We start from the raw sequence: 23,579 nt of genomic DNA on the forward strand, positions 1-23,579 counted from the left end.
AACTTCTTCAGACTCACCTGGTGTATGACTGGAAGCCAAAGTCTCTTGAGAAAGCAATTCTTAAACTACAGAATAACACCTAGTCTAGCATGATAAGGCAGAACACAGCTGTGTTTGCTCCCAGCTTGCTGTCAGTGCCACGATCTGCCTCCCTGTAAAATAATGATAGTCACAATTCTGCCCAATTTCTATCAGGTGGTTTCTGGGAGCATCAGCAGAGCTCCTGGTGGAAGAGGAGAACGGGGCTTAGTCTGTGGTGAGGGCGATTTCAGATTAGGATGAGTTTTCAGGAGAAGCCTGTAGCAGGGGATTGACTGGATGGTTTCTTGCAGTTCAGTCTGTGTTCATTAAAGCCAAGTGAGCTAGGAATGAACTGTTCTAAAATCCACAATTTTGGCTGACATCTGAAGGATGAAGCCAGTGTGAGATGCTATGGCATGAGTTAAAAAGCCAAGGCTCCCTAGACTGAGCTCTTACTATGTATGGATTTGGCTTTCAAGTGTCTCTGTAATGCATAGTTCAGCATGGGTTTACTCCCAAATACTGACCCCTGGGTGCTTTGGGCTTCAGGAGAAGTCAGACCACATCAAACCCTGCTGATGTTGTGGAGCAGTCCTGCTCTGGGAGGGGCTGGGTCTCACCTAGCTGAGCAGGAAATCTGAACCCCAAACTCCATGTTTCCCAATAAAAGCCAAAGTCACCAAGATCCTGTATTTCAGGCTGATTTGTTTTAAGCCTAAATGAAGATTTCTCCACCTCAGGAAGGTGGAACTCCCTTATGTAGGGTTTTGTTGGAGAATTACCCCCAAACTGAGCCTTGGTTATATCATCCAGCTGCCTGTTGGGTGCATCTTTGGTGAATCATCACTCTCGAGGGCATCAACCACCCAAACAACAGTGTCACCTTCCACAAGGTGTGACTAATGGCATCACTTGTCATCTTCAGCAAAGTGTGAGCCATAATGGAAGGTATAACACCCAAAATAGTCACAGTGGTTGCCTAGCGTGACCAGCTTTGTAATAAACTTCCTTGAAAAAGAGCCTCAGTCCCGTGTTTCAAAGCTACCACAACCACATCTGCCTCTATGCTGTTGAGTTTTCCCTTTCCAAAAAGGCATTGGACGTGCCAGTGTTGGCAGGGGAGGTACCCTGGGGTGGAGAGGGGCTGATGGCAGCAGGATACAACTGGAAGGATGGTACAACAGGTGAGTTCGGTCCCATAGCCGTCTGTCCTGGGTGTGGAAGGCCTTGCGGGAGGGTTTAGACTACTGCTGGTGGCGGTGGGGACAGCCCAGCAGGAGGTAGTGGCCTTTCTGGAAGAGAAGGGGAGCATGGCTGTGAACCACATCAACAGGATAAAGATCCACTTAGAGCACAAGTGAGCCTTCATTGAGAACAAGCTCAAACTGGAGAAGATGCCCGCTCACAGCACCAAGTGCCTCTTCTTAAAAGTAGAGTAGTCTGGGGTGTCTCCCATTACAGTGGCTAGAGGGATGGGGAGTCAGGAGAGCGGTGCCTGCCCTGACCACCGTAGCGTGCCATACCTACCTGCAAAATGCCTCCAACGCGCAGTATCATAGCCTAAAACAGGTGAATCTTTTTGTTTATTTTGTGGCTAGGAGTGCTGTGAATTCAGAGAAGAGGTCCGGGGTGGATGCTCTTCCCAGCGTTTACATCGGGCTGAAGGACAAACTGTCTCGAATCAGGTGGGTCATCATGGAGCCTGATATCTGCTTGTACTTATTTTTGCAAAGCTGCACCTGAGGGCATGTGCTTGCTTATGAATAGCTCTGTTCTATCACCAAGTGGAAAAAGCTAAGGCCCAGAAAATTGCATGTGAGCCAGGCTAGAGCCCACCATACTGCTCTTCCTCTGTGGTAAGATCATCACTTCAGATTTGCAATGTTACACTGGCTGCTGTGACAGCAAGCACAGGAACTTCTTGAATTTTTTTGATTTGCTGAAACTAGAACTTTTCAGAAGTCCTGACAAAACTTCCCTTAAGAACATGTTTCAAATCCAGGAGGGACTTTCTTGTCAGACCTAGAGAGAATGAGAAACAGCCAGATAAAAAGGGCATGAACTCGCAGTGTGAGCAACAGAGACCAAACTCCCTGCTCATCTCACTCGAGACAAGATGCATGAACTCACCGTCCTGGTGAGTCCCCCGAGACCGGGGTCAGGCCGGGAGCTAACTCTGCTTTATCTTCTGGTGAATAATTTCAGGTCTCATCTTGACAGGGAATGGGAAAACGGTGGTGATTACAAGATGTTTTCAGAGCTGACAGCACTGTTTCTTGCCTGGCTTTAGTGACAGGTTGTGATGAGGCGTTAGCAGGTTGTGGGATGATCAAAGGGAGAGGGGAGGGATTCCCCAGACCAAGAGGGATGCTGGGTCTCACTCCAACACCACCTTAGAGCAGAGGGCAAGAAAGACCAGGGGTTTATGCCTCCCCCTTTTGGCTTTGTCCTGGTCTTTCTTTAGAATGATAAACAGCAGCAGTCAGCCAATAATGATTTAGTAAGTGGGAAGCCTGAGCTTTATCGGTGTCCCTATCCCGGCTCCTTTTAAGTCCCAGGTAGAAATCTCACGAGCAGCAAGATATAAACTGGCTGAGTTTGCACCCACACAAGGTAATGTGGCTGAGCCTCATAAATCCCACCGGTTTATGTATATCAGCCCGGTTTCCTCAGCAAAGGCAAAACTACCAGGTGCCAGCAGTGATGAAGAGAAGGGCTTCTGCTGGCTGGGGTCACTCTTGAAAAGTGCTTTGCACCCCAAATGTCAGCAGAGATGGGGGCTCAAGCACCAGCACTGCAGTGCGTTTGGGATGCTGAACCGGCCTCTCTCCTGTTTTCAGGCAGGAATAATTTCTAATAAAAACGGCAGTTGAGGCAGCCCTGCAAAACTGCTCGAAAGCCTCTAGGCGGCACGAGAGTGTGTCTGATCACAGTGGGACACGCAGCCTCTTGCTTCTTGTCCGGCTCTGCATGAACTGCTTGCAGATCCCGGGGTCGGGGAGTCCTTTCTGATCTCTGTTGCCTGTCATTGTATGTGGTCGTGGGTTGGAGGAAGCAGGGGTGCTGTGCAGAGCACCCTGAGCCCCAGGTTGTGTCCCAAAGTGCTGAGAGGCTGATGTGGTGCTGCCCAGCATGAAACTGGAATCAGGCCCCACATCTGCATGTGCTTACAAAATCCCCCGTTTGGATGAAAACTCTGCAGCACTGGCTGACAGGTCCTCATCCTCCGGACAACGTGAGGAGCTGGTCCTGCACAGCCAGGGACCATTGGCCCTGTCCCCACGGTGTGTGAGCTCCAGGTACCACGGCCCGTGGTTAGTGCTGGGGCAGCAATCACTGCTTTCTTTCCTTTTATTGCTGAAAGATCTGCTTGATCAAAATGATGGTGCCTGCAATTGGACCACCCCACCATCACATCTCTGCCACCCAACCAAAGACAAGGAGTGATTTCCTCAAGTGTATGTCCTGGGTTCGATGGTTTTAATACTGACCTGCCTTTTAGGGGGAGGTGGAGTTTGGTAAGAGATTTCTGGAGATACAGAGTGAAATCCATCTCACCTGTCTTGGACACACACCTTCAGTAGGCTCTGGAGGTGTCTGTCTCCTTCCACTGACAGCAGAGAGAGCCTCAGGGACTGGCTTAGACTCATAAGGACACTTAGGAAAGAAAATCCAAATTAAATAAAGGTTTATGGATTAAACTCCTTGGTAGGAGAATCTTACAAGGAATTCAGTTTACTTTCATTCATTTAAGGAGAACTAAACTGTCATGGTTATTTTAATTTTGCTAAAAATGGTACAAAGCAGTTTAATGTGGCTTATCTTAATCCACTTGAAAAATCAATTCAGATTAATTTTCCTGAGTGTCTTGCATAGTTTGCCTTTGATTTTTCACATGTTAATTACTTTTATTGTGCATGGCTGAAGCCTAGCATGACTGTAGCTTCCATCAGTCACAGAAAATGCTCCTGTGGTTTTGTGCAGACTTTAAATACAAAGCTCATATGTTGGGTAATCAGGATGGAGAATGCTCCTGGATAGGTCCTGTAAACCATTTCACAGAATCACTGTGGTTGGCAGGGACTTCTGAGGGTTTTGTGTCCAGCCCCCCTGCTCAGAGAAGGGTCAACTGGGGCAGGCTGCTCAGGGACACATCCAGTTGGGTTTGAAAATTTCCAAGGATGGAGACTCCAAAACCTCTCCGGGCAACCTCTTCCAATGGTTGACCACCTTCACAGTAAAAAAGGTTTCTCTTATGTTTCAAAAACACTGTTTTCTATTTTTCTGTGTCCCTTAAGATGTGATGCAGAGCCAGAGACAACGACAAAGTGACCAACACTGCTCCATGGGAACAGCTGTACCCAGATCATCCCAAAGGATTTGAACACACAGATGCCAAGTGATGTCTGACAAGAATTTGTACTTTAGCCACTACTATTTTGAGGTTGAGATATCTGGGGCTGATGTTTACCCTGGCATGATGTACAGAAGCATTGACCAGACAGGCTCAGAAAGCAACAGCTGCACCTCGGGAAACAACTTCTCCTGGAGCATCGTGTGGAATGGGAAAGGGTTTTCTGCATGGCACAGTGATGTAGAGATGCCCCTCAATATGGATGTGTTTGGTAGGGTAGGCGTCTACCCAAACTACCCCAGCAGGACCTTGTCCTTTTACGGGGTCACCTATGATGATGTGACCTTGATGCACCAGTTTGAGTATGATTTTGTTGAGTCCCTCTACCCTGACTTTCGGCTTTTAAAGAAAGAAAACTGTCAGGATAATATGGCTGGGGGAAGATGCTGAGAAGACCCCAGCCTCCTTGTGTTTCTTTGGGGAGCTTCTCCCTTGAAAGCATCTGAGTCAGAAGAACTGTCCAGTGCTTAGGTTATGGTGTGGTGCCAATGCTTTTGCCGCAGGCAGCTGGGTGAGGAAGGGAGAGATGTTTCAATAAAGACTCTTGTAATCACATGTGGTTCTGAGCATCCCGTATTTTAGAGGTGGACAAGGCTTGAGGGTTCATGCAGTTGCTTGCCCAGGGGTCAGTGCAGATTGTTCCCAGCGGTATATCCATTAATATTTTGTTTAGTATGAGTTACAGCCTTTTTTTTTTTTTTCCTAATTTTTTTTTCCCCCACCAAGGATGGTGTTGTGTGATGCCCTGACATGTTGGTCTTACCATGCTGGTGTGAGTGTGCAGGCAGAAGCCAAGCAGATCAAGGTTGTCTTGCCATTTCCCCTGCTGCACCTGGGTAAATGGTCTCAGCCCCCAGCTCAGTTCTCAGCTGGCTTCAGGATCAGGGTGGCACTGGGGCGGTGAAAGGTCCCTCTTGGTCCTCCCACCCTGAGGTCTGCACCGAGAACAAAGAGCTATGAGTGAGGCTGGTGCAGGCATTGCTTCTGGCAGGAGAGAGTCCATGCAGTGTCCCCCAGCAGCAGCCAAAAACCCCCCTTCCTTCTCCAGAGGTAACTGGGAAGCGGGTGGAAAGCGCTGGTGGTGAGCGGGGAGCAGCAGAGGCCGCAGAAGTGTGAAAACAGAAGGATGAGCTGGCGAATAGGCTCTGTGCTGCGAGGGAAAGTGCATTCCTGAGCAGAGGAGCAGCAGCTCAGCTCGCACCCCGCAGGAGGGTGCTCTCAGCCCGCTGCTGGCTCTGCTCCTCTCCATCCTCCTCTCCCTCCCTCTCTGCCAGCGGTAGCAGGGACAGGACCCTGCAGCCCCCAGCCCCCGCAGGCCACGGACACCTGTGTGGTCGGCCCTTCCCTGTCCCCCGGCCTCCGAGCCCTGCCGCTGTGTCCTAGTCGCTCGCTGCCGTGGGACCCCACAGAGGTCCCATGTTAAAGATGGGTGACTGAGGGGTGCTCTCATGTTGGGTGATGTCTTACCTGCCCCAGCACCCCTGCACTCTGCCCACGCTCCCCTTCCCCTTGGCGGCTTTTGGCTTGACCACAGTTTTTGGACCCCAATGGTAGCAGAGGGGACTGCTGTAAGGGGGGGTCCCATTGTGGGCTAATTTAGCTGTGCACTCTGCTAAGTGACCTTTGGGGACCCAAAGTGACCTTTGCAGCCCCCTTGTGCCCAGGGAACAAATGGGTGGGAAGCAGAGAAAATTCCCTGCACACACCATTGCTCTTCAGCAGGATGGGTCAAGCTGCAGGCAGCAGATTGGTGGAGCTGCAGGGACTGCTGAGAAACTAAAAATTTCCACCCTCCAGAAGTCACCAGAGCCAGAAGAAAAAGGGAAAGAAGCTTTTACAAAGCACTTTGCAGAGGAGGTGAGTCCATCATCGCTCTATTCTGCAAATGGGGAAACTGAGGCAGGGGTTGGAGAAACCATTTGCCAGCGGTCACCCAGCAGAGAAAGGCATCTAGGTCTCAGGGTGCCTGGTCAGCCCTGGGCCAAGTGCAGCATTAGTACCAAGTTACTGCCTTTATCCCAGGTACTTTCAGCCTTGGGGCTGTGATGAATAAATGTTTATTGTGCTCATTGTAGAAAACAAAAACAGAAGTGGCAAGGTAGGGTAGAGGAAAAGAAAAGGCACCATGGCATGGGAATCTGCACATAGGTCTTCTACTGCTCACTAAAGGGTTGGCCAGAAGCCAGATTTTAATTTTTGAAAGTTTTCCTGGGGAGACAAAGACAAATAAAACACCAAACAAGGCCAAACCAAAGCCATTGTCTGTTGAAATCCAAATGTTTTAAGTTTAGTCTCATTTAACCTCTATAAAAATATATGAAATGGAAAAAGAAATCTGCTTTCTTATGACCCAATAAGTCAAGAGTTAGTGTTTCATAAAATGGTCCAACAAGATCCAGCGTCTCGGAGATGGAGCTGGACAGTGGCATCTGGACAGGAGAGGCCCATTTCCATAGTGAGGGCAGTAACAACCAGGTCCCCTTAGCAGGTCTGGGGTGGCTTCTCCACTGCCAAAGGCCAGTAAATGAGTGGATGTGTAGCTAAAAGAAAAGTTGCTCTGGTGATGGGTATGTAACAGCTGGTGCTTAGAGAGGCTCTTTGGTCTGTGTTATGAGAAATGTCGAATTACACAATTAAATCAGTCCCTGTTGGTTTTAAGCCTTATGGATCTGTAATCCTAAGGGTGCACTGATGGATTTACTGCCATTTCACCGGTACTCGTTACAAGAGTATTTTGTTCCAAGACACTAACTAGAACAAAGGGGCTGTAAATTGCACCCATGCATCAGCCCCGGCAGAAGAGGATCTGATGCTGTAGAGGGTCCAAAGGGGACAGTGTGGCTGAAGCAGAGGCTTCCCACTGGCTGCGTGGCCTCAGGGGGCTTTGAAATGAGGATATGAGAAGCTCTAGGGCTTCAGTGAGCCTCCAGCAATCCCAGGGATGGGGTAGAGCATTGCTTCTCCTCTCTTTGCAGGCTGAAGTTTCCTTTCTCCTGGTAGCATGCTGCACCGACACCTGGAATGTCCCTGGCTGTGTCCATGCCTGCACTTGTCCTGCCAGAACTAAGATTTCATGTAGGAGAGATGTGCTTCCAGTTCACCCTGCCATGGACAGAAAGGAGAAACAGCCATAGAACTTGCTCATCTTGAGCTGTTGCAGACGTGGGACCAGCCATGGACCCAACTCCCACATTCAGCTGCAAAAGCAACTCCTGTATCCAGGCTCAGTCCTGCTCCCCCTTCATCCCCAGCATAGCCCCACCAAATTCCATTTCCCAGCACCCATGTAGTGGGTGCTCCCAGCCGCAGGCAGGGATCACGGTGGTGGCACTGCCTATCCCCATGCCCCAGTGCCACAGCTAAGGACAGAGTTGGAGAAACCTCCACCCAAAGCTGGCTCTGCTGCTCTGCTCAGCTCTCATTTTAGCTTGGCAGCCCATGCCCGGGAGTCACATATTTTATCCCTGGAGTGCCAAGCTGCTCCATCCCCAAGCTGCGTTCAGGGATTGGCATGCAAATAAGCCCACTGCTGCCTCAGACTGTGATAATTAAAAGTGAAGTTGTAAAACAAGCAGCATCAATTTTTGGTGCACGTCCCCAGCAACACATGGTGATTGGACTGAGTTAGGAGACATTTCCAGCTACGCAGCAAGCTCTAAATAGCCTGGAGAGAATACATGGGAATTTAGCTTGTGCAGCAATTTCAGACGTCAAAACAAGTTTCCTTGTTAATATGAAACTATTTGGACTTTGCATTTTTAATTAAAGCTTTTAATTATCCAACTGTATTTTATTAGCTTTTATGAAGACAGCTGCTTTAAACGCTATAAGCCAAATCTGTGCTCTGAAGCACTACTTGTCCGAGACAGGGTTTCGGTAGTGAACAGCCTTCATTGTGAGTAAATGGGGTTGTTTATTTTAAACTACAATTTACTGTCCCAGCCTGATTGAAACTCTTTTATGGCAGAGACAATAAATAGCCTCGGTGGGAGCATTTGTGCACCCACAGCTGGGAGGGGATGCTGTCCTGGCAGCCTGGGGACTCGCCCATCAGCCCTTTCCAGGGTGAGCATCAACTGCTTCTGGAAGGGGTTCCTCTGCCCACCTCACCTCCCTTCTCATGTTGTTTTGTCTTTGAGCACTAGACCGAGACTGAAAGGTCCTGGGTGGAAGCCTCTTGCACCCTTGTGATGGGTTTTGAGGTGCCGAGGCCCCAGAGCTGGTGCTGGTTGCTGGGTCCCTGCAGAGCAGTGGAGTCGTCCTCTCCAGCGCGGGGGCTCAGGGGAACTCACTGGGCTCTGGTTTGCGGGAGGTCAGGCTTCATAGCTGGTCTTCTCCCATGCCTGCTCTTCAGTACTGTGATCATAGACTATCTTTATCAAGCAATAGCTAACGCTTGTGGTCCTGTTCATAACATGGATTACTTATTCATTGGGATCATGTTATTTACAACTGCAGCGTGGCCTCTCTTGGTTTACAGCATGCCAATAGTTTAACAGCTTGTAGAAGCCTTTACATCCTGCCTGTGCAGGAGGAGAGGCAAAGAACAGAATATCTGAATACAATTGCAAGGGAAGAGCTGACAATCAGGACGGGGTTTCTGGCTGGAGCACAGCCCTGTGCTGACCTCAGTGCCATGTTCACGGAGAGCGCTCTAGTTCGAGACCTAACTCTTCGTCACTGTCAAAAATCAGCAAAACATACTAAATCATCTGTGATTTGGCGAGAAGAAAGACAAAGCGGGCAGCTTTTAAGCACTGATGCAGGTCAATCCGTAGCTAGTGAGACCTAGCAGGATCACAGGCTGAAGTGATGATAGCTGCGCACGAAGCTGAAAGGGCAGCTCAAGAGCCCGTGTGTGCATTCCTGCGTTATAGGACAGATCAAAAGCCTTAGTGCTGGGCAAGACTGTTCTCTCCAGACCTGCCTGTAGCTGCTGGTGATGAACTTTCTTCTGTCCTCTTTTGTGTTTCAGGGGACCTTAAACTGGGACTGATACAGGTGGAATGTTGTTCAAAGGAGATGCCACTACCTAGCATGGCGTGTAGGGGCCAAAAGAACAGCAATACAGACACTGTTAATGAACGCGTCTATACGCTTGTGCATGGGCTGGAAGATCAATGAATTGAATGTCTTCTGGCTTACCTTGGACCAATGCCTGTGCTGACAATTTGTACCTGTGGAGCATTGCAGTGCAGATGACAGATGGATTCCTCCAATGGATAGATTCAGAAGTATCTCCCATTTATTCCATCCCCAGTGAAACTGGCTCTCTGTACTGAGGGCTGCCCTGTGCTTGAGGTATTTTTTCTCTGATGATAGCATCTGTGTCCAGCAGTACACTGGGAAGGGCACTGACACCCAGCCAGGGACATGTCCCAGGAGACCTCTGGATAGAAATGGCAGTGATGGGGATCGTGTCCAGCTGGCAGGTGACACATGTAGACAGAGCAACAGAGCATGGGGACTTGGTCGGCCTGGGACTAGGGCAGAAAGCAGCTCTAAAAATCTTATGATCTCAGTCCTGGTCAAAGTCCAGTTGTCTGGCCCTTAGCAGGCAGTCAGTCTGACAGTTCTGCTGTGGCCTGGTGAGTTTATTTGCCTCGTTAGGAAAACACCCGGCATCATTTGGTGTCATTTCATTCGTCTTTCCTTTTCCCTGCCTGGTCTGAGCCTGATGCTAATACTGAAACTCAACCAGCCCTTCTCTGGCGTGGGGCTGGAAGGAGCCGGTGCTGTGAGAGTGCAGCAGATGCTCCTCATGGGTGAGTGGTAAATGGGGGACTCAGCTTCTTGTTGCTGCTGGTCTCTTCACCGGACAGTGGGATTGTAAGAGGGAGGAGAAGACTGAAGGGAGAAATGAGAAAGCTAATGAACTTGAAAAATGGATGCAAGGAAGGAGTCAAAGTGGAGCTGGAGGGGAACAGGCTTGTTGTCACTTAATAAACATGTTCATGCTGCTGACAGCGTTGCCCTCTTGATTTGTAGGGGCAGTTTTTAGAGGAAAGCAAGCACCGGGCTGTGGCTCTGCAGGGACGCCCCAGGGAGTGGGGAGCCGCCTTCCTGGCGGGGTCAACAGGATATCCAAAGGGTGGGCCTGGAGCAGAAATTCTGACTTCACCCGGTCCTAATTGTGGAGTTACATCAGCTGCCGGGCTGGCTCCTCACCAGGAACGGCCAGCAGCCCCAGTCGGGGCAACGTCTGTGCTGCTGTGTGGGGAGAGGGCTGGGGCTGTCCCAGTGTTTTGGTGTCTAAAAGGCACGGAGGGCTGCAGAGGCACATGGGGATTTAAAAATCATGAACGAATGGTCCTGTTGTACACAGTTTCCCTGCAGATCAGCGCTGCAGTGAGCAGTGGCCTGTGACAGCTGAGCTCTGCCCATGGGGCTGAATGTGGCCGGGACAGGGATGTCGCTGTGCACACCAGTGCGTGTTGAGGCTCTGCTCACCCCGTGCTGTGGGGCTGGCTCTGCCTGAGTGCTGCGTCCTGGTATGACAAAGCACCATGCCCCGCTCAGGGATGGCTTGTGTCTGCTGGGGTGGTACGGAGGTGGCTCAGGTGTGAGTGTCCATGTTCATCCCCAGAAGGATGCCCAGCTGCTGAGGGCTTGTCCCTGCTTCAGGCTGTGTATAACCTTGGGAAGAACCAATTTACCTATTAATAAAATGGCAGTAAGGACCCTCTGTTACCGTACTGGGGCTGGAAAACCCTTGCAAGGCCTGGCACTTTGCACAGCAGAGCAGGGTCTTGGGGCCATGGGTCCATCACACTAGTCCTACCTACAGAAAGTAGGGTGAGCACTGCTGTCCAGGGGAGCACTTGTTTCTCTGGAGGTTTCAGAGCTAAAGGCCACAGTACTGTTTGTTTTCCGTGAAAAGGTAGAGAAACCTGCCCTGTGTGCAGTCCGATGCCTCAGAGGAGACAGTTGTGCTATCCTGCAAACAGCATTGTCCATGCTGGGGTGAAGAGCAGAGGGGTGGGGGGCTTCAAATCCCGCTTCTGCCTGGGAAAGCAGCACATGTTGGGTCCTGTGCAGTCAGAGAGAAATAATAAAAGGACTTGAATCTTACACCAAATCTTCTCATGCTGAAGGAAGCAGTGGCAGGCTGAGCACCTCCAGGACGTGGGACTGAGACAAAGAGGTGAGAAGCAGCAATATTAAATATGTGGCACAGCTGCAGCAGAGACAGGACCTTCCATCCTGCTCCATGGCAGCGCTCAGGGCAGACTCGGCTCCTCTGCATGTGAGAGATTGTTTTTAGGGTACTTTAATGTCTCTCAATCAAAAGGGGCTCGTCTGCAGGTGACACTCCGTGTAGGATGCTGGGACAGAATACGGGGAAGGAAGCAGTTTGCAGACATGAGGATAAAGGTATTTGCTGAATGTTTTTCTAGAGTATTTGAGGTCAAATCAGGATGGGAGAGCAAGGTACCAGTGATCATTAAAAAAACCACCCAGACCACATCCTTGTCACACCTCTCTGGAAATACTGCCCTGAAGCTGGTGAATGCCTCTTGCTTTACACTCGTGTAGGGGTGGACATGAGTCCCATCAGCACCTGCTGAGGAAGAGTAGCCATGTGATAAGGAGCTGATAAGATGAACAGCCAGGGATGAGGGCAGTGTGGGTAAGCTCATAAATCTTGGGCTGGGACCAGCAGTTAGAGACTGTTCAGAGTGAGCAGGACGAGGACAATGGCAGCAAGACAGCAGGACCATTGGGCTCTCCACAGCTCAAAATCCTGGGGAGAGCTGAGTGCTGGTGCTGGCTCATGCCCCAGTGCAGTCTGGGGCCCACAGGGACCATGTGCAGGAGGTTGGGTGCTTTCAGGGTCTTCCCTCCAAAGAGCTCCGGAGCACAGATTGAGGCTTGTCCTTTGTGCTTCTGCATGGATGGTGGGTGAGTTTAGCCTTGGACAAGGCTGGGCTAGCGCTTAACTGGCAGCATGGACAGCCCTGGCTCTGCTGAAGCTGGGATGGGAGCTGGATAGTTTCCAGTCTGCCTTGTTTGTCCAGGGCATGAGGATAAAGTGAAGATGTTGTACTGCTCTGTAAGCGTGTAAAAAACATTCAGGAACACATGATGGTTTTAATGAAATGAAGCATTTTGAAAAGACCCCAATCTTGCCTGAAAGAAAAATGTATTTTAATGGTTCAGAAGAGTTGGAAGTTGTGAACAAATCTGGCCAGTTCCACTTCAGGCATTAAAGCTGGGTCAGAAAAAAGTACCAGGAAAGCCTGAATTCTGAACACTCGGCAATGAACCTGTTTCTATGCAAAAGTTTCTGTCATTAAGAAGAAATGAGGAGCGACAAGGAAATGGAGTGTTGGGTGTTTGCTATAAAGCAGAGCATGTTGGGATGGGGAGCGCAGCAGCAGCAGCTCCCTGGATGTCCCCGCTGGGCTATCCTGGGGTGGTAGATCCTTTTTCCTTGGTCCTCTCTGGTCCCAAAGGTTAAAACAACTGTGTGACAGCCCTACCTTGCACGCGGCCTGGGTGTCCTGTTGCACCAGCCATCGTGGCTTGATCCTGCCTGGTGCTCAGTGCTGTTGCCCAAGGGACTCCTGCAGCAAAGATGCTCTGGAACAGGGCAGCATCTTGGCCCAGCAGCACTGAGGCTGTGAAGGAGATCCCAGGACTAGCAATACCCTTGCCAGCAAGTACTTGTGTCTCAATACCAAGAAGTGCCATGGGTTTTCCTTCTCCCTTTGACTGCCCCTTTTTTGTTTTATCTTCCCCCTTGGGACCTTTAAGGGCAGGTTTCCAGAAAAAGATGCAGTATCCTGTGTCAGTATCCGGGCCTTGCTGCAGCTGAGAGCTCGTAATGATGAAGATTTAATGCAAATCAAATGGACTTTTCATCTTAGCAGAAAAGTATTTACAGCCCATTAAGTAGATGGGAAAGCTGGTCATTTTTTTTGGAGGGGAGCAAAGAAAAAAAAAAATAGTGCTGTGTAAAAAAGTGGCCACAAAAGGCTCTTAGCTTGAGAAATTTAGCCTGAGAAATTTATCAGCTTTGGGGATGGAAAACTCATCATTTATATATAAAAATATATCACTTTTAATTACACAGCCAACTTCAGCTTTACTCATTAGCTACTTATGCTACTCTGCCAAGTTACACAGTGGCGAGCTGGCTGGAATATTTTATATGGCATTTTATCCTGGATTAGAAAAGTCAGCATATAGCTCCATCAGCCTTTGTTTTCCTGGGTCATAGGGTAGGGAAATGAATGCAAAAAAATGGAGAAAGGCTGGAAGATGGGACGGGAAGAGGAAGGTGAGGGCATGCGCTAATACATACATTTGGGTCTGCAGCTCTTTGCAGGCGGGTGCTCTGCTCCAAGGCACTGGAGCCAAGGCTGATGGTGAGGTATCAGAGACAGGAGCATCCCAGGTGAGGGGGCTCCAAACTGCCTTTTTTAGGTCATCTAGTCTGACCCCTCTTCTTCACCTGGGTCACATTCGCATCTCCTCCCAACTTATGCTTACGCCATCTTCAAATACCTCTGATAAGGCCCTGACTCGTTGCTGGGGTAGCCAATTTCTGCACCTAATCACTCTCGCTTCTAAGACAGTTTTTCTTAATGCCTTGCCTGAAATATTTCCATTTGTAGCTTCAGGCCCCAGCACTCCTTGCTTTACCATTTCCAGATCATTTGAATAATCCCCCTTTCTCCTTTGATGGTATTTCCCTGGAGGTATTTATAGCGTTATCACACTCCCCATTTAATCTCCTTTCTTACAGACTGTATAAAATTAAACTACCCCATCTCCTCTCCTTTGCCTGCTGTGCCCTCTCAGCTTTGTGTGTTTATGGCAGCTTGTTTTGAGCTGTCTCCAGTTTGGGGTGACCCCTTTGATACCCCAGGGGAAGCCATGGCTGAGGGCAGCCCACCCTGGTGCAGCAGTGCAGGGCTGTGCAGAGCCTGGGGGTTGCGCAGTCCCTCGGCGGGTTTGCAAAGGACCCCGTGTAGTTTAGGGCATCTGTCAGCATTTCCCCAGGTCAGGAGAGCTTTGCTGGGAAGCCCAGTGTGGTCTCAGCAGCGTATCTATGTTGTTTGGTATGAGCAGTGCTAAGATGACCCTAAAATGTGCCTGGTGTGCCAAGGACAGTGGGCAATAGTGCACCCTGACCAGCTGGATTTGCAGGAGACCGGTGGGGTGCGATGGATCCTGCTTGTTCAGCCAGTGAACCTGTAGAGAGCTGCCAGTGGCGGGGGAATTTGGAGAGGATCTTCCTTTGAGATTTGGGGTATTTTCTGAGAGCAAAAGCCCCAGCAATGTGAGCTTCTCTGAGCATGGGGGACACTGGAAGGACACCCCAGCATCCCCACTCCTGCTGTGAAACCACACAAACCAAATGTAGCCAAACAAATATCTGCCCTTCTTACCCACGGAAAAGATCAAGCAGAGCACAGAGAGTTTCAAAGACGACCCTTTTTGGTCTCCTACTCCATCCCTTCCACTCGGCTGCTGCTGCCTCCTTCTCCCCTCCCTTCCTACCCCTGAGCAGAAGAGCTCAATCCACTCACACTGAGCCAAGCTGTAGCCTCCAGCCCCTGCGGGTGGGAAGCAGAGGGTGTCAGGGGCTGCATCAATGGGAAATTTTAAATTGAAGCTCTTTTTCAGCTTCTTTTTTGTCTCTGGAAACAAAAGTCTTGCAGGAAATGTCTGCTTCACCCCCCGGTCAGAAACTGAAATGTACGTTTTTGCATTCTGGAAGAAAAGTAAAAAAATTCCAGTGAAAATGGAAAATAGTTGATGTTTTTAGAACTTACCCCAAAGGAGGGAGTCCTTCACTGTTTTTCTTGACCTACAGTCTCCCAGGCCAAGCTGGATGATTGCACAAAGCTGCTGGAAGTCTGCAGAACCTGGGTTAGAGGTACCTGGCTTTACCTCTGCGATACACCAGCTACAGAGTTCTTGTTTCTTCCTGGTCCAGTCATGATTGACATTATAACCCCAGAGATGGGCTGAAGCAGAAGGGAACAGCAGAGAGCAGGACTTCAGCAATACATAGCTCCTTTGCAGTTTGGGGAAGCCCGAAGCCATGGGCAGCAGTGGGGAATGGGGGGCTGCTCAGTGGAAAATGCCTGCACCAAGGTGGATGTAATCCCCTGCAATGGGCAAAACCAGATTACTGGGGAGAAGGAAAATAAACCTTTGAAATGCTTGTATCTAATCAGTAACTTTGAAAAGATATCACCTTGGCAGTATGATACTGACTGACAGGAGGCTTTGAAACCTGGGCTGGGGAATATGGGTAGATGAATACAGCTTTTCCCCTTGAATGTGAAATATTCCCTTCAAATACAAAAAAACATTTCCCTTCCTCACTTTCTGGCAAAGGAATTGGGAATGCAAACCTGTGGACAGGGTCCAGTGTAAACGTGCAAACTGAAGGTTCCTGCCGAAACAGAGAAAAGGAGAGTTTGTGGCTCCCATGGCCTGGTTTTGTAGCAGATGTCCCTGTTGCTGTGGCTGTATTTTTCCCCCACTGGAAACAGTACTTGCCATGCATGGCTGCGCAGGGCTGCCATGGCACCGGTGTCTGCAGGACAGGAGGCTGAGAGTGCTGCCTCATGTTCCTTTCTGGCTCATAGCACCCAACACCTTGTGTCACCCAGTAAACTGGAATTAATGGGCAAAGTTCACAGTAGCATCATTGTTTTGCATGTGTGGGATATTGAAGGCAGCCCTCCCTTTTTGCAGTTACCTAACTGGCAAGAAATCAAGGGACGCTCAGAGCAAAAAGGAAAAAAAAAACCCCAAACAAAAAATCCAGAAACCTCAAGTCTTATGTCAAACCTTAAGTCATATGACAGAGCAGTAAATAATGGATCTGGTGACCTAGACCTGCAAATATTTACATTCCCTTGGCTTGGCTGATAGAAGGGGTTCGTCTTACCACGTCTCACCTAATTAGCAGAGGGCTACAAGAATCCAGTGGTGGGTTCTGGTTTCTTTTTCACCTCGTTTGTAATGCATGCTGCTCTCTTGCTTGCCATGTAGTTTGCACATGGGTACATATCAGCAATAACATATGGGCAAGGTGTGTGGTTACGCCCGGGGACTGGCAGGACTCAAATGCATCAGCAGCTTGGAGGCCAAGAACAAGGTGCTGCAGCCACCCAAGAAGGTGCTGGCCTTGATCCTCTTTTAGTCTTGATTGCAAAACCTGTCTGAGGGCTGCCAGAGATACAAAATTCACAGTGGACTGTGAACTCCCTGCTTTTAGGACTCTTCCACCCCAGGGTCTCAGCTGGCTGTATCTGTGCTCCTAATAAAACCTTGCCCGTACTGCTGCCTGGGAACAGTTCCTGGCCCATGCTCTGTCCTGATCCGTGCCCAGGCACGGTTTGGGAGGGTGCTGGTTGGCACGGGTCAAAGCCTGTGGTCAGGAATGTCATAAACAATCAAACCCTATAGATTTCAAGTTCATGTTCAGGCCTGCGTCCTGGCTTGGTTTAGCTTACATGTACAGAGGGAACTTGCTGAGAGCAGGACCATTTTGTGCAGATGTAGGAATGTGCGGTAGGAGACACACACAGCTTAGATGATTAGAAAAAAAAGAATAAAAAAAGGTGGAACAGTAATTGGCTACAGTTGATCAAACTGCAGCGTGGCGAGTGGACAGAGGATGTCCAAGCTAGCTCCAGCCCAGCTCGTCTGGGTGTGGATGCAGAGGAGCCGGACCTGTGTGGGGCTTGCTGTGGGGTGATACCTCCCTGCGGTTGCAGCAGAGATGCCTGTGGGGAGGGGACGTGATTGCCTGATGTTGCCTGACCTGGCAGCAGAGAAACAAAGGCAGAACTAGCTCCAGGTCAGGACACCCAGTCAATGGAAACTTTTCTTCATTTTGAAAAATTCAACTGCAGGAAGTACCTAGACCTTTCTCCTGGGGCAGGGACAGGAGGCAGACCTGCCTACAAAAGCTGTGCCCAGGTGGAAGACCTCCTGCAGCAGGTGGCTGAGCTGCAGGAGGCAGTGAGAAGGCTGCATAACATCAGGGAGGCGGAGAAGGAATTAGCTCATTCCAAGTGCAGTCTGCAGTGGACCCACAGCCCATGGCCAAACAGCCAAAAACTCCCCCACCGGCACACACAGAAGGGAGCGGGGGGGCCAATAATGCAGAAGAATGGACGGTTGCAACGGCAAGGACCAGCAGGAGGAAGGGACTTCCCCTGAAGACTGAAGTGCCCTTGCAGAACCGCTTCACCACTCTGCAGACTGAAGAGGAAAGACCCATCACACCAGGAGAAACGATGGAGCTGAGTAATGCAGCCCCATCTGCCCCCCGTATAACAACCAGTGCAACTAAGAAAAGGCAACAGGTGATAGTAGTAGGCGACTCTCTTCTGAGAGGTACGGAGGCACCCATTTGCCGACTGGACGCACTCTCTAGAGAGGTGTGCTGCTTACTGGGGGCTCACATCAGGGATGTCACCGAGAGGCTACCAAGCCTCGTACAGTCCACCGACTATTATCCACTGCTGTTGTTTCACGTGGGCACCAGTGACACAGCCAGGAGCAGTCTGAGGACTATCAAGAAAGACTACAGAGCCCTGGGAGCGGCGGTAAGGGACTCAGGAGCGCAGGTAGTTTTTTCACCAATCCTGCCGGTCAAAGGGAAGGGGTTTGAAAGGGCCAGTCGAATCTGGCGAATCAACAAATGGTTACGGGACTGGTGCCACAGCCAGGGGTTCGGCTTCTTAGACCATGGGACTCGCTTTGAGAAACCTGGTCTACTGGGGGCTAACGGAGTCCATCTGTCAGAGAAGGGGAAGAGCATCTTCGGTCATAGGCTTGCCAAGCTGGTGAAGAGGGCTTTAAACTGAAGTTGCCAGGGGAGGGGAGCCTCAATCCATTCCACTCCTACCAGTTTGATGCCAGTGCCAGAAACAGATGCCCAGACCCTGGAGAAGGAACACAGGTCAGCAGGAGACCACCTGAAGAGCAGCACAAAGGAACTCTAGCCAGCTTCATCAGGGGCCCAACTTAAATGCCTCTATGCAAATGCACGTAGCATGGGGAATAAACGAGGAGTTAGAGACGTGCACACGCCTGCAGGGCTACGACCTTATTGGCATCACGGAGATGTGGTGGGATGGATCCTATGACTGGAGTGTTGGAATGGAAGGATACAGGCTCTGTAGGAAGGACAGGCAGGGGAGACGAGGAGGGGGCGTCGCCCTCTATGTCAATGACCAGCTGAAGTGCATGGAGCTCTGCCTGGGGATGGATGAGGAGCCGACCGAGAGCTTATGGGTCAGGATTAAAGGGAGGGCAGGGATAGGTGACATTACAGTGGGGGTCTGCTACAGGCCACCTGACCAGGAAGACCGAGCAGATGAGGCCCTCTATAGGCAGATAGGAGCAGCCTCACGCTCACAAGCCCTGGTCCTCATGGGGGACTTCAACCACCCTGATATCTGTTGGAGGGACAACACGGCAGGGCATAAGCAATCCAAGAGGTTCCTGGAATGCGTCAATGATAACTTCCTTCTCCAAGTGATAGAGAAGCCAATGAAGAGAGGTGCTACGCTGGACCTTGTTCTCACCAACAAGGAGGGGCTGGTGGGGAATGTGAAGCTCAAGGGCAGTCTTGGCTGCAGCGACCACGAAATGGTGGAGCTCAAGATCCTTAGGGAACCAAGGAGGGTGCACAGCAAGTTCACTACCCTGGACTTCAGGACAGCAGACTTCGGCCTCTTCAGGGATCTGCTTGGTAGAGTGCCATGGGACAAAGCCCTGGAGGGAAGAGGGCCCAAGAAAGCTGGGTAATATTCAAGGATCACCTCCTCCAAGCTCAGGAGCGATACATCCCAACAAAGACGAAGTCAGGCAAAAACGCCAGGAGGCCTGCATGGATGAACAAGGAGCTCCTGGACAAACTCAAACACAAAAAGGAAGCCGACAGAGGGTGGAAGCAAGGACAGGGAGCCTGGGAGGAATACAGAGAAATTGTCCGAGCAGCCAGGGATCAGGTTAGGAAAGCTAAAGCCCTGATAGAATTAAGTCTGGCCAGGGACATCAAGGGCAACAAGAAAAGGTTCTGTAGGTACGTCGGGGATAAAAGGAAGATGAGGGAAAATGTGGGCCCTCTCTGGAATGAAATGGGAGACCTGGTTACCTGGGACACGGAGAAGGCTGAGGTACTCAATGACTTTTTTGCTTCAGTCTTCACCGGCAAGTGCTCAAGCCACACTGCCCAAGCCGCAGAAGGCAAAGGCAGGGACTGGGAGAATGAAGAGCTGCCCACTGTAGGAGAAGATCAGGTTTGAGACCATCTAAGGAACCTGAAGGTGCACAAGTCCATGGGACCTGATGAGACCCATCCATGGGTCCTGAGGGAACTGGTGGATGAAGTTGCTAAGCCACTATCCCTCGCATTTGAGAAGTCATGGCAGTCTGCTGAAGTTCCCACTGACTGGAAAAGGGGAAACATAACCGCCAGTTTTAAAAAGGGAAAAAAGGAAGACCCAGGGAACTACAGGCCAGTCAGTCTCACCTCTGTGCCTGGGAAGATCATGGAACAGATCCTCCTGGAAGCTATGCTAAGGCCCATGGAGGACAGGGAGGTGATTCGAGACAGCCAGCATGGCTTCACCAAGGGCAAGCCCTGCCTGACCAACCTAGTGGCCTTCTATGATGGAGTGACTACCTCAGTGGGCACAGGAAGGGCTACAGATGTCATCTACCTGGACTTCTGTAAGGCCTTTGACACGGTCCCCCACAACATCCTTCTCTCTAAATTGGAGAGGTATGGATTTGATGGGTGGACTGTCTAGTGGGTGAGGAATTGGTTGGATGGTCGCATCCAGAGGGTAGTGGTCAATGGCTCAATGTCCAGATGGAGATCGGTGACAAGTGGTGTCCCGCAGGGTTCCGTATTGGGACCGGTACTGTTTAGTATCTTCATCAGTGACATAGACAGTGGGATCGAGTGCACCCTCAGCAAGTTTGCAGATGACACCAAGCTGAGTGATGTGGTTGACACGCCAGAGGGACGGGATGCCACCCAGAGGGACCTGGACAAGCTTGAGAAGTGGGCCTGTGTGAACCTCATGAGGTTGAACAAGGCCGAGTGCAGGGTCCCGCATCTGGGTCAGGGCAACCCCCGGTATCAATACAGGCTGGGGGATGAAGGGATTGAGAGCAGCCCTGCCAAGAAGGACTTGGGGGTACTGGTGGATGAAAAGCTGGACATGAGCCAGCAATGTGCGCTCGCAGCCCAGAAGGCCAGTCATATCCTGGGCTGCATCAAAAGCAGTGTGGCTAGCAGGTTGAGGGAGGTGATTCTGCCCCTCTACTCTGCTCTGGTGAGACCCCCCCTGGAGTACTGCGTCCAGCTCTGGAGTCCTCATGTCCTGGTTTCTGCAGGGATAGAGTTAATTTCCTTCCTAGTAGCTGGTACAGTGCTGTGTTTTGGATTTAGGGTGAAAACAATGTTGATAACACACCGATGTTTTAGTTGTTGCTGAGCAGTGCTTACACTAGTCAAGGACTTTTCAGCTTCCCATGCTCTACCGACTGAGCAGGCTGGAGGTGCACGGGGGGCTAGGAGGGGGGCACAGCCAGGACAGCTGACCCAAACTGGCCAAAGGGACATTCCATACCATGGGACGTCATGCTCAGCATATAAAGCTGGGGAAAGAAGGAGGAAGGGGGGGACGTTCGGAGTGGTGGTGTTTGTCTTCCCAAGTAACCGTTAGGCGTGATGGAGCCCTGCTTTCCTGGAGATGGCTGAACACCTGCCTGACAAGGGGAAGTAGTGAATGAATTCCTTGTTTTGCTTTGCTTGTGTGCGCGGCTTTTGCTTTCCCTATTAACCTGCCTTTATCTCAACCCACGAGTTTTCTCACTTTTCCCCATCCCATTTCTCCCACTGGGGGGGAGTGAGCGAGCGGCTGTGTGGTGCTTAGTTGCCAGCTGAGGTTAAACCACAACACCTCAGCACAGGAAAGACATGGACCTGTTAGAGCGGGTCCAGAGGAGGGCCACGAAAATGATCAAAGGGATGGAACACCTCTCCTGTGAAGAAAGGCTGAGAGAGTTGGGGTTGTTCAGCCTGGAGAAGAGAAGGCTTCGGGGAGACCTTATTGCAGCCTATCAGTACTTAAAGGGGGCTGATAAGAAAGATGGGGACAAACTTTTTAGCAGGGCCTGTTGTGACAGGACAAGGGGGAATGGCTTTAGACTAAAGGGGGGTAGATTTAGACTAGATATAAGGAAGAAATTTTTTACACTGAGGGTGGTGAAGCACTGGCACAGGTTGCCCAGAGAGGTGGTGGAAGCCCCATCCCTGGAAACATTCCAGGTCAGCCTGGACGGGGCTCTGAGCAACCTGATCTAGTTGAAGATGTCCCTGCCCACGGCAGGGGGGTTGGACTAGATGGCCTTTAGAGGTCCCTTCCAACCCAAACCATTCTATGATTCTGTGATTCTATGAACTTAAAACTCACCTTTTGATGGAAGCCTGACTATATTCCTCAAACAGCTTTTAGAACAAATGGTTCTGAAATATTTGTGTGATGAAATCATTCACATGACCAACAATGGCAATTTGAGAGTAAAGGTTAAGTCTTCTTTACACCAATAGACAAGTTTTTTTGCAACACAAGCCCTCCAGGTCAGAGGTAGGAAATGCCAAAGCAGGAAAGAGGAATTTCTTTGTTTTTTGTTTTTTGTTTTTTTTCCATGGCATATCCCTACATGTCTTTCACTATGTCTTTGTCCCGGGCAGTGCCCCAGAAATTCTCAACTTTTTAAAGGATCACATAGTCCTTTAAAAAAAAATGAAACATCTACTTTCTAACCTCAATGACGGGTTGGAAATTGGGTGCTAAAGTATTTAACACTTAGGTAAATATGTTTCCATTGTTCTATTAAATCATAGTTTACTCTTTATAATTGCAAACACTTTAACTGGGCACTAGGAAAGCAACTCGGAGCAGACCCTCCCTTTCCATTGCACAGAAATGGAAGTATGTGGCTTTGTAATTGCGTTTGTTTTGTGGACCATCTGACATTCACGGACCATCGGTGGCCTGCAGATCACAGCTGAGCAGCTCTCCAAGCCCACACACTGTGGGTGACGTGCTGCTGTCCAGGAGGCTGTCTGGCTCCTGAAATGTAAATTATGAATACTTGGACCTGAGAGGGGCTCTCTTCCCTGCCTGCTCTCAGCTCCTGCATGAGCTATGAAGATATGTCAGAGCACGTGTGCCTTCAGGGCAGTCTGGAAAATCACCTACCAGTGACGCTGGGCTATAGGGTGGAGGGCTTTGGCTCCATGTGTTGCAGTTAAGCAGGGGACAGAGAGCGAGCCAGGGGCTCCCAAACAGAGCCTGGGTTTGGTGAAGGCTATTGGAGAGCTCGCTGCTTTCCCTGAGCTCTTAATGTGCTTTAAATGCTATGAAGGCTGTTTAAAAATGATCTTACTTTGTTGATGAGACCATTTTACCCAGCAGATGCACGGATCCAACTTTGCTGACAGCTATGCTGTTGGGGCTTCTACTTTCATAGCCCAGCTCCCACCAAGTAATCAATCAAATCTGTCTCATTTCCATCTGTAGGTCACTTCACCTCCAGCAACGATGCCTAAGGAAAGCAGGATGCATGGAGCATCCCTTGGAGTGTGTACAGACACACATGCTCTCCTTTCCCAGCTGTAGCTATGCTGGGGAGAGCCATATCTCTTTATCATGCCTTTTCTGCTGCTGCTGAGCTGCTCTCGTGCCTGTTCCCCAGCAGCGATACATTGACCCTGGCTTGTTCAGCTGGAAACGAGTGGTGGGGGTCTGCTGGCAGGCTGGGAGCTGGCACAAACCCTGGCAGGGAGGCAGGCTGGGGCACGTAGGGTGTTCGTCTGGTACTGGGGCAAACACCTGCAGTGATGCATGCTGCTGCCGAGAGGTGGGACGTGCTGATATGATGGCACCGTGCGGCTGTGTGTGTGCCTTCACACATGGCTCTGCTTGTCTCAGTTCCAAAACTCCTCCTGGTTTTAGCTTCGTTCTTTTTCCTCAGTGTCTCACCAGAAATGGTGAGCACAGGAAGAGACCTTGGATCAAAGATGGACAGTTTTCATCTCCTGAAAACAAATCTCCTGCATTTTTTTTTGGTGGTGGGGTTT

The 23,579-nt window shown here is 50.2% G+C and overlaps 1 protein-coding gene across 1 annotated transcript; it reads left to right on the forward strand.

The window, feature by feature from the left end:
• The first annotated feature begins 1,168 nt into the window (after positions 1-1,168).
• Positions 1,169-4,990, forward strand: TRIM16 (tripartite motif containing 16). Its single transcript, XM_076354126.1, is given in 5 exon segments — positions 1,169-1,205; positions 1,291-1,456; positions 1,620-1,706; positions 4,328-4,403; positions 4,406-4,990. Coding segments are annotated over 5 exon segments (786 nt in total). The 3' UTR covers positions 4,826-4,990.
• The last annotated feature ends 18,589 nt before the right edge of the window (positions 4,991-23,579 follow it).

The sequence above is a fragment of the Aptenodytes patagonicus genome, chromosome 16 (assembly GCF_965638725.1).
Source record: "Aptenodytes patagonicus chromosome 16, bAptPat1.pri.cur, whole genome shotgun sequence".
Taxonomy (NCBI): Eukaryota; Metazoa; Chordata; class Aves; order Sphenisciformes; family Spheniscidae; genus Aptenodytes; species Aptenodytes patagonicus.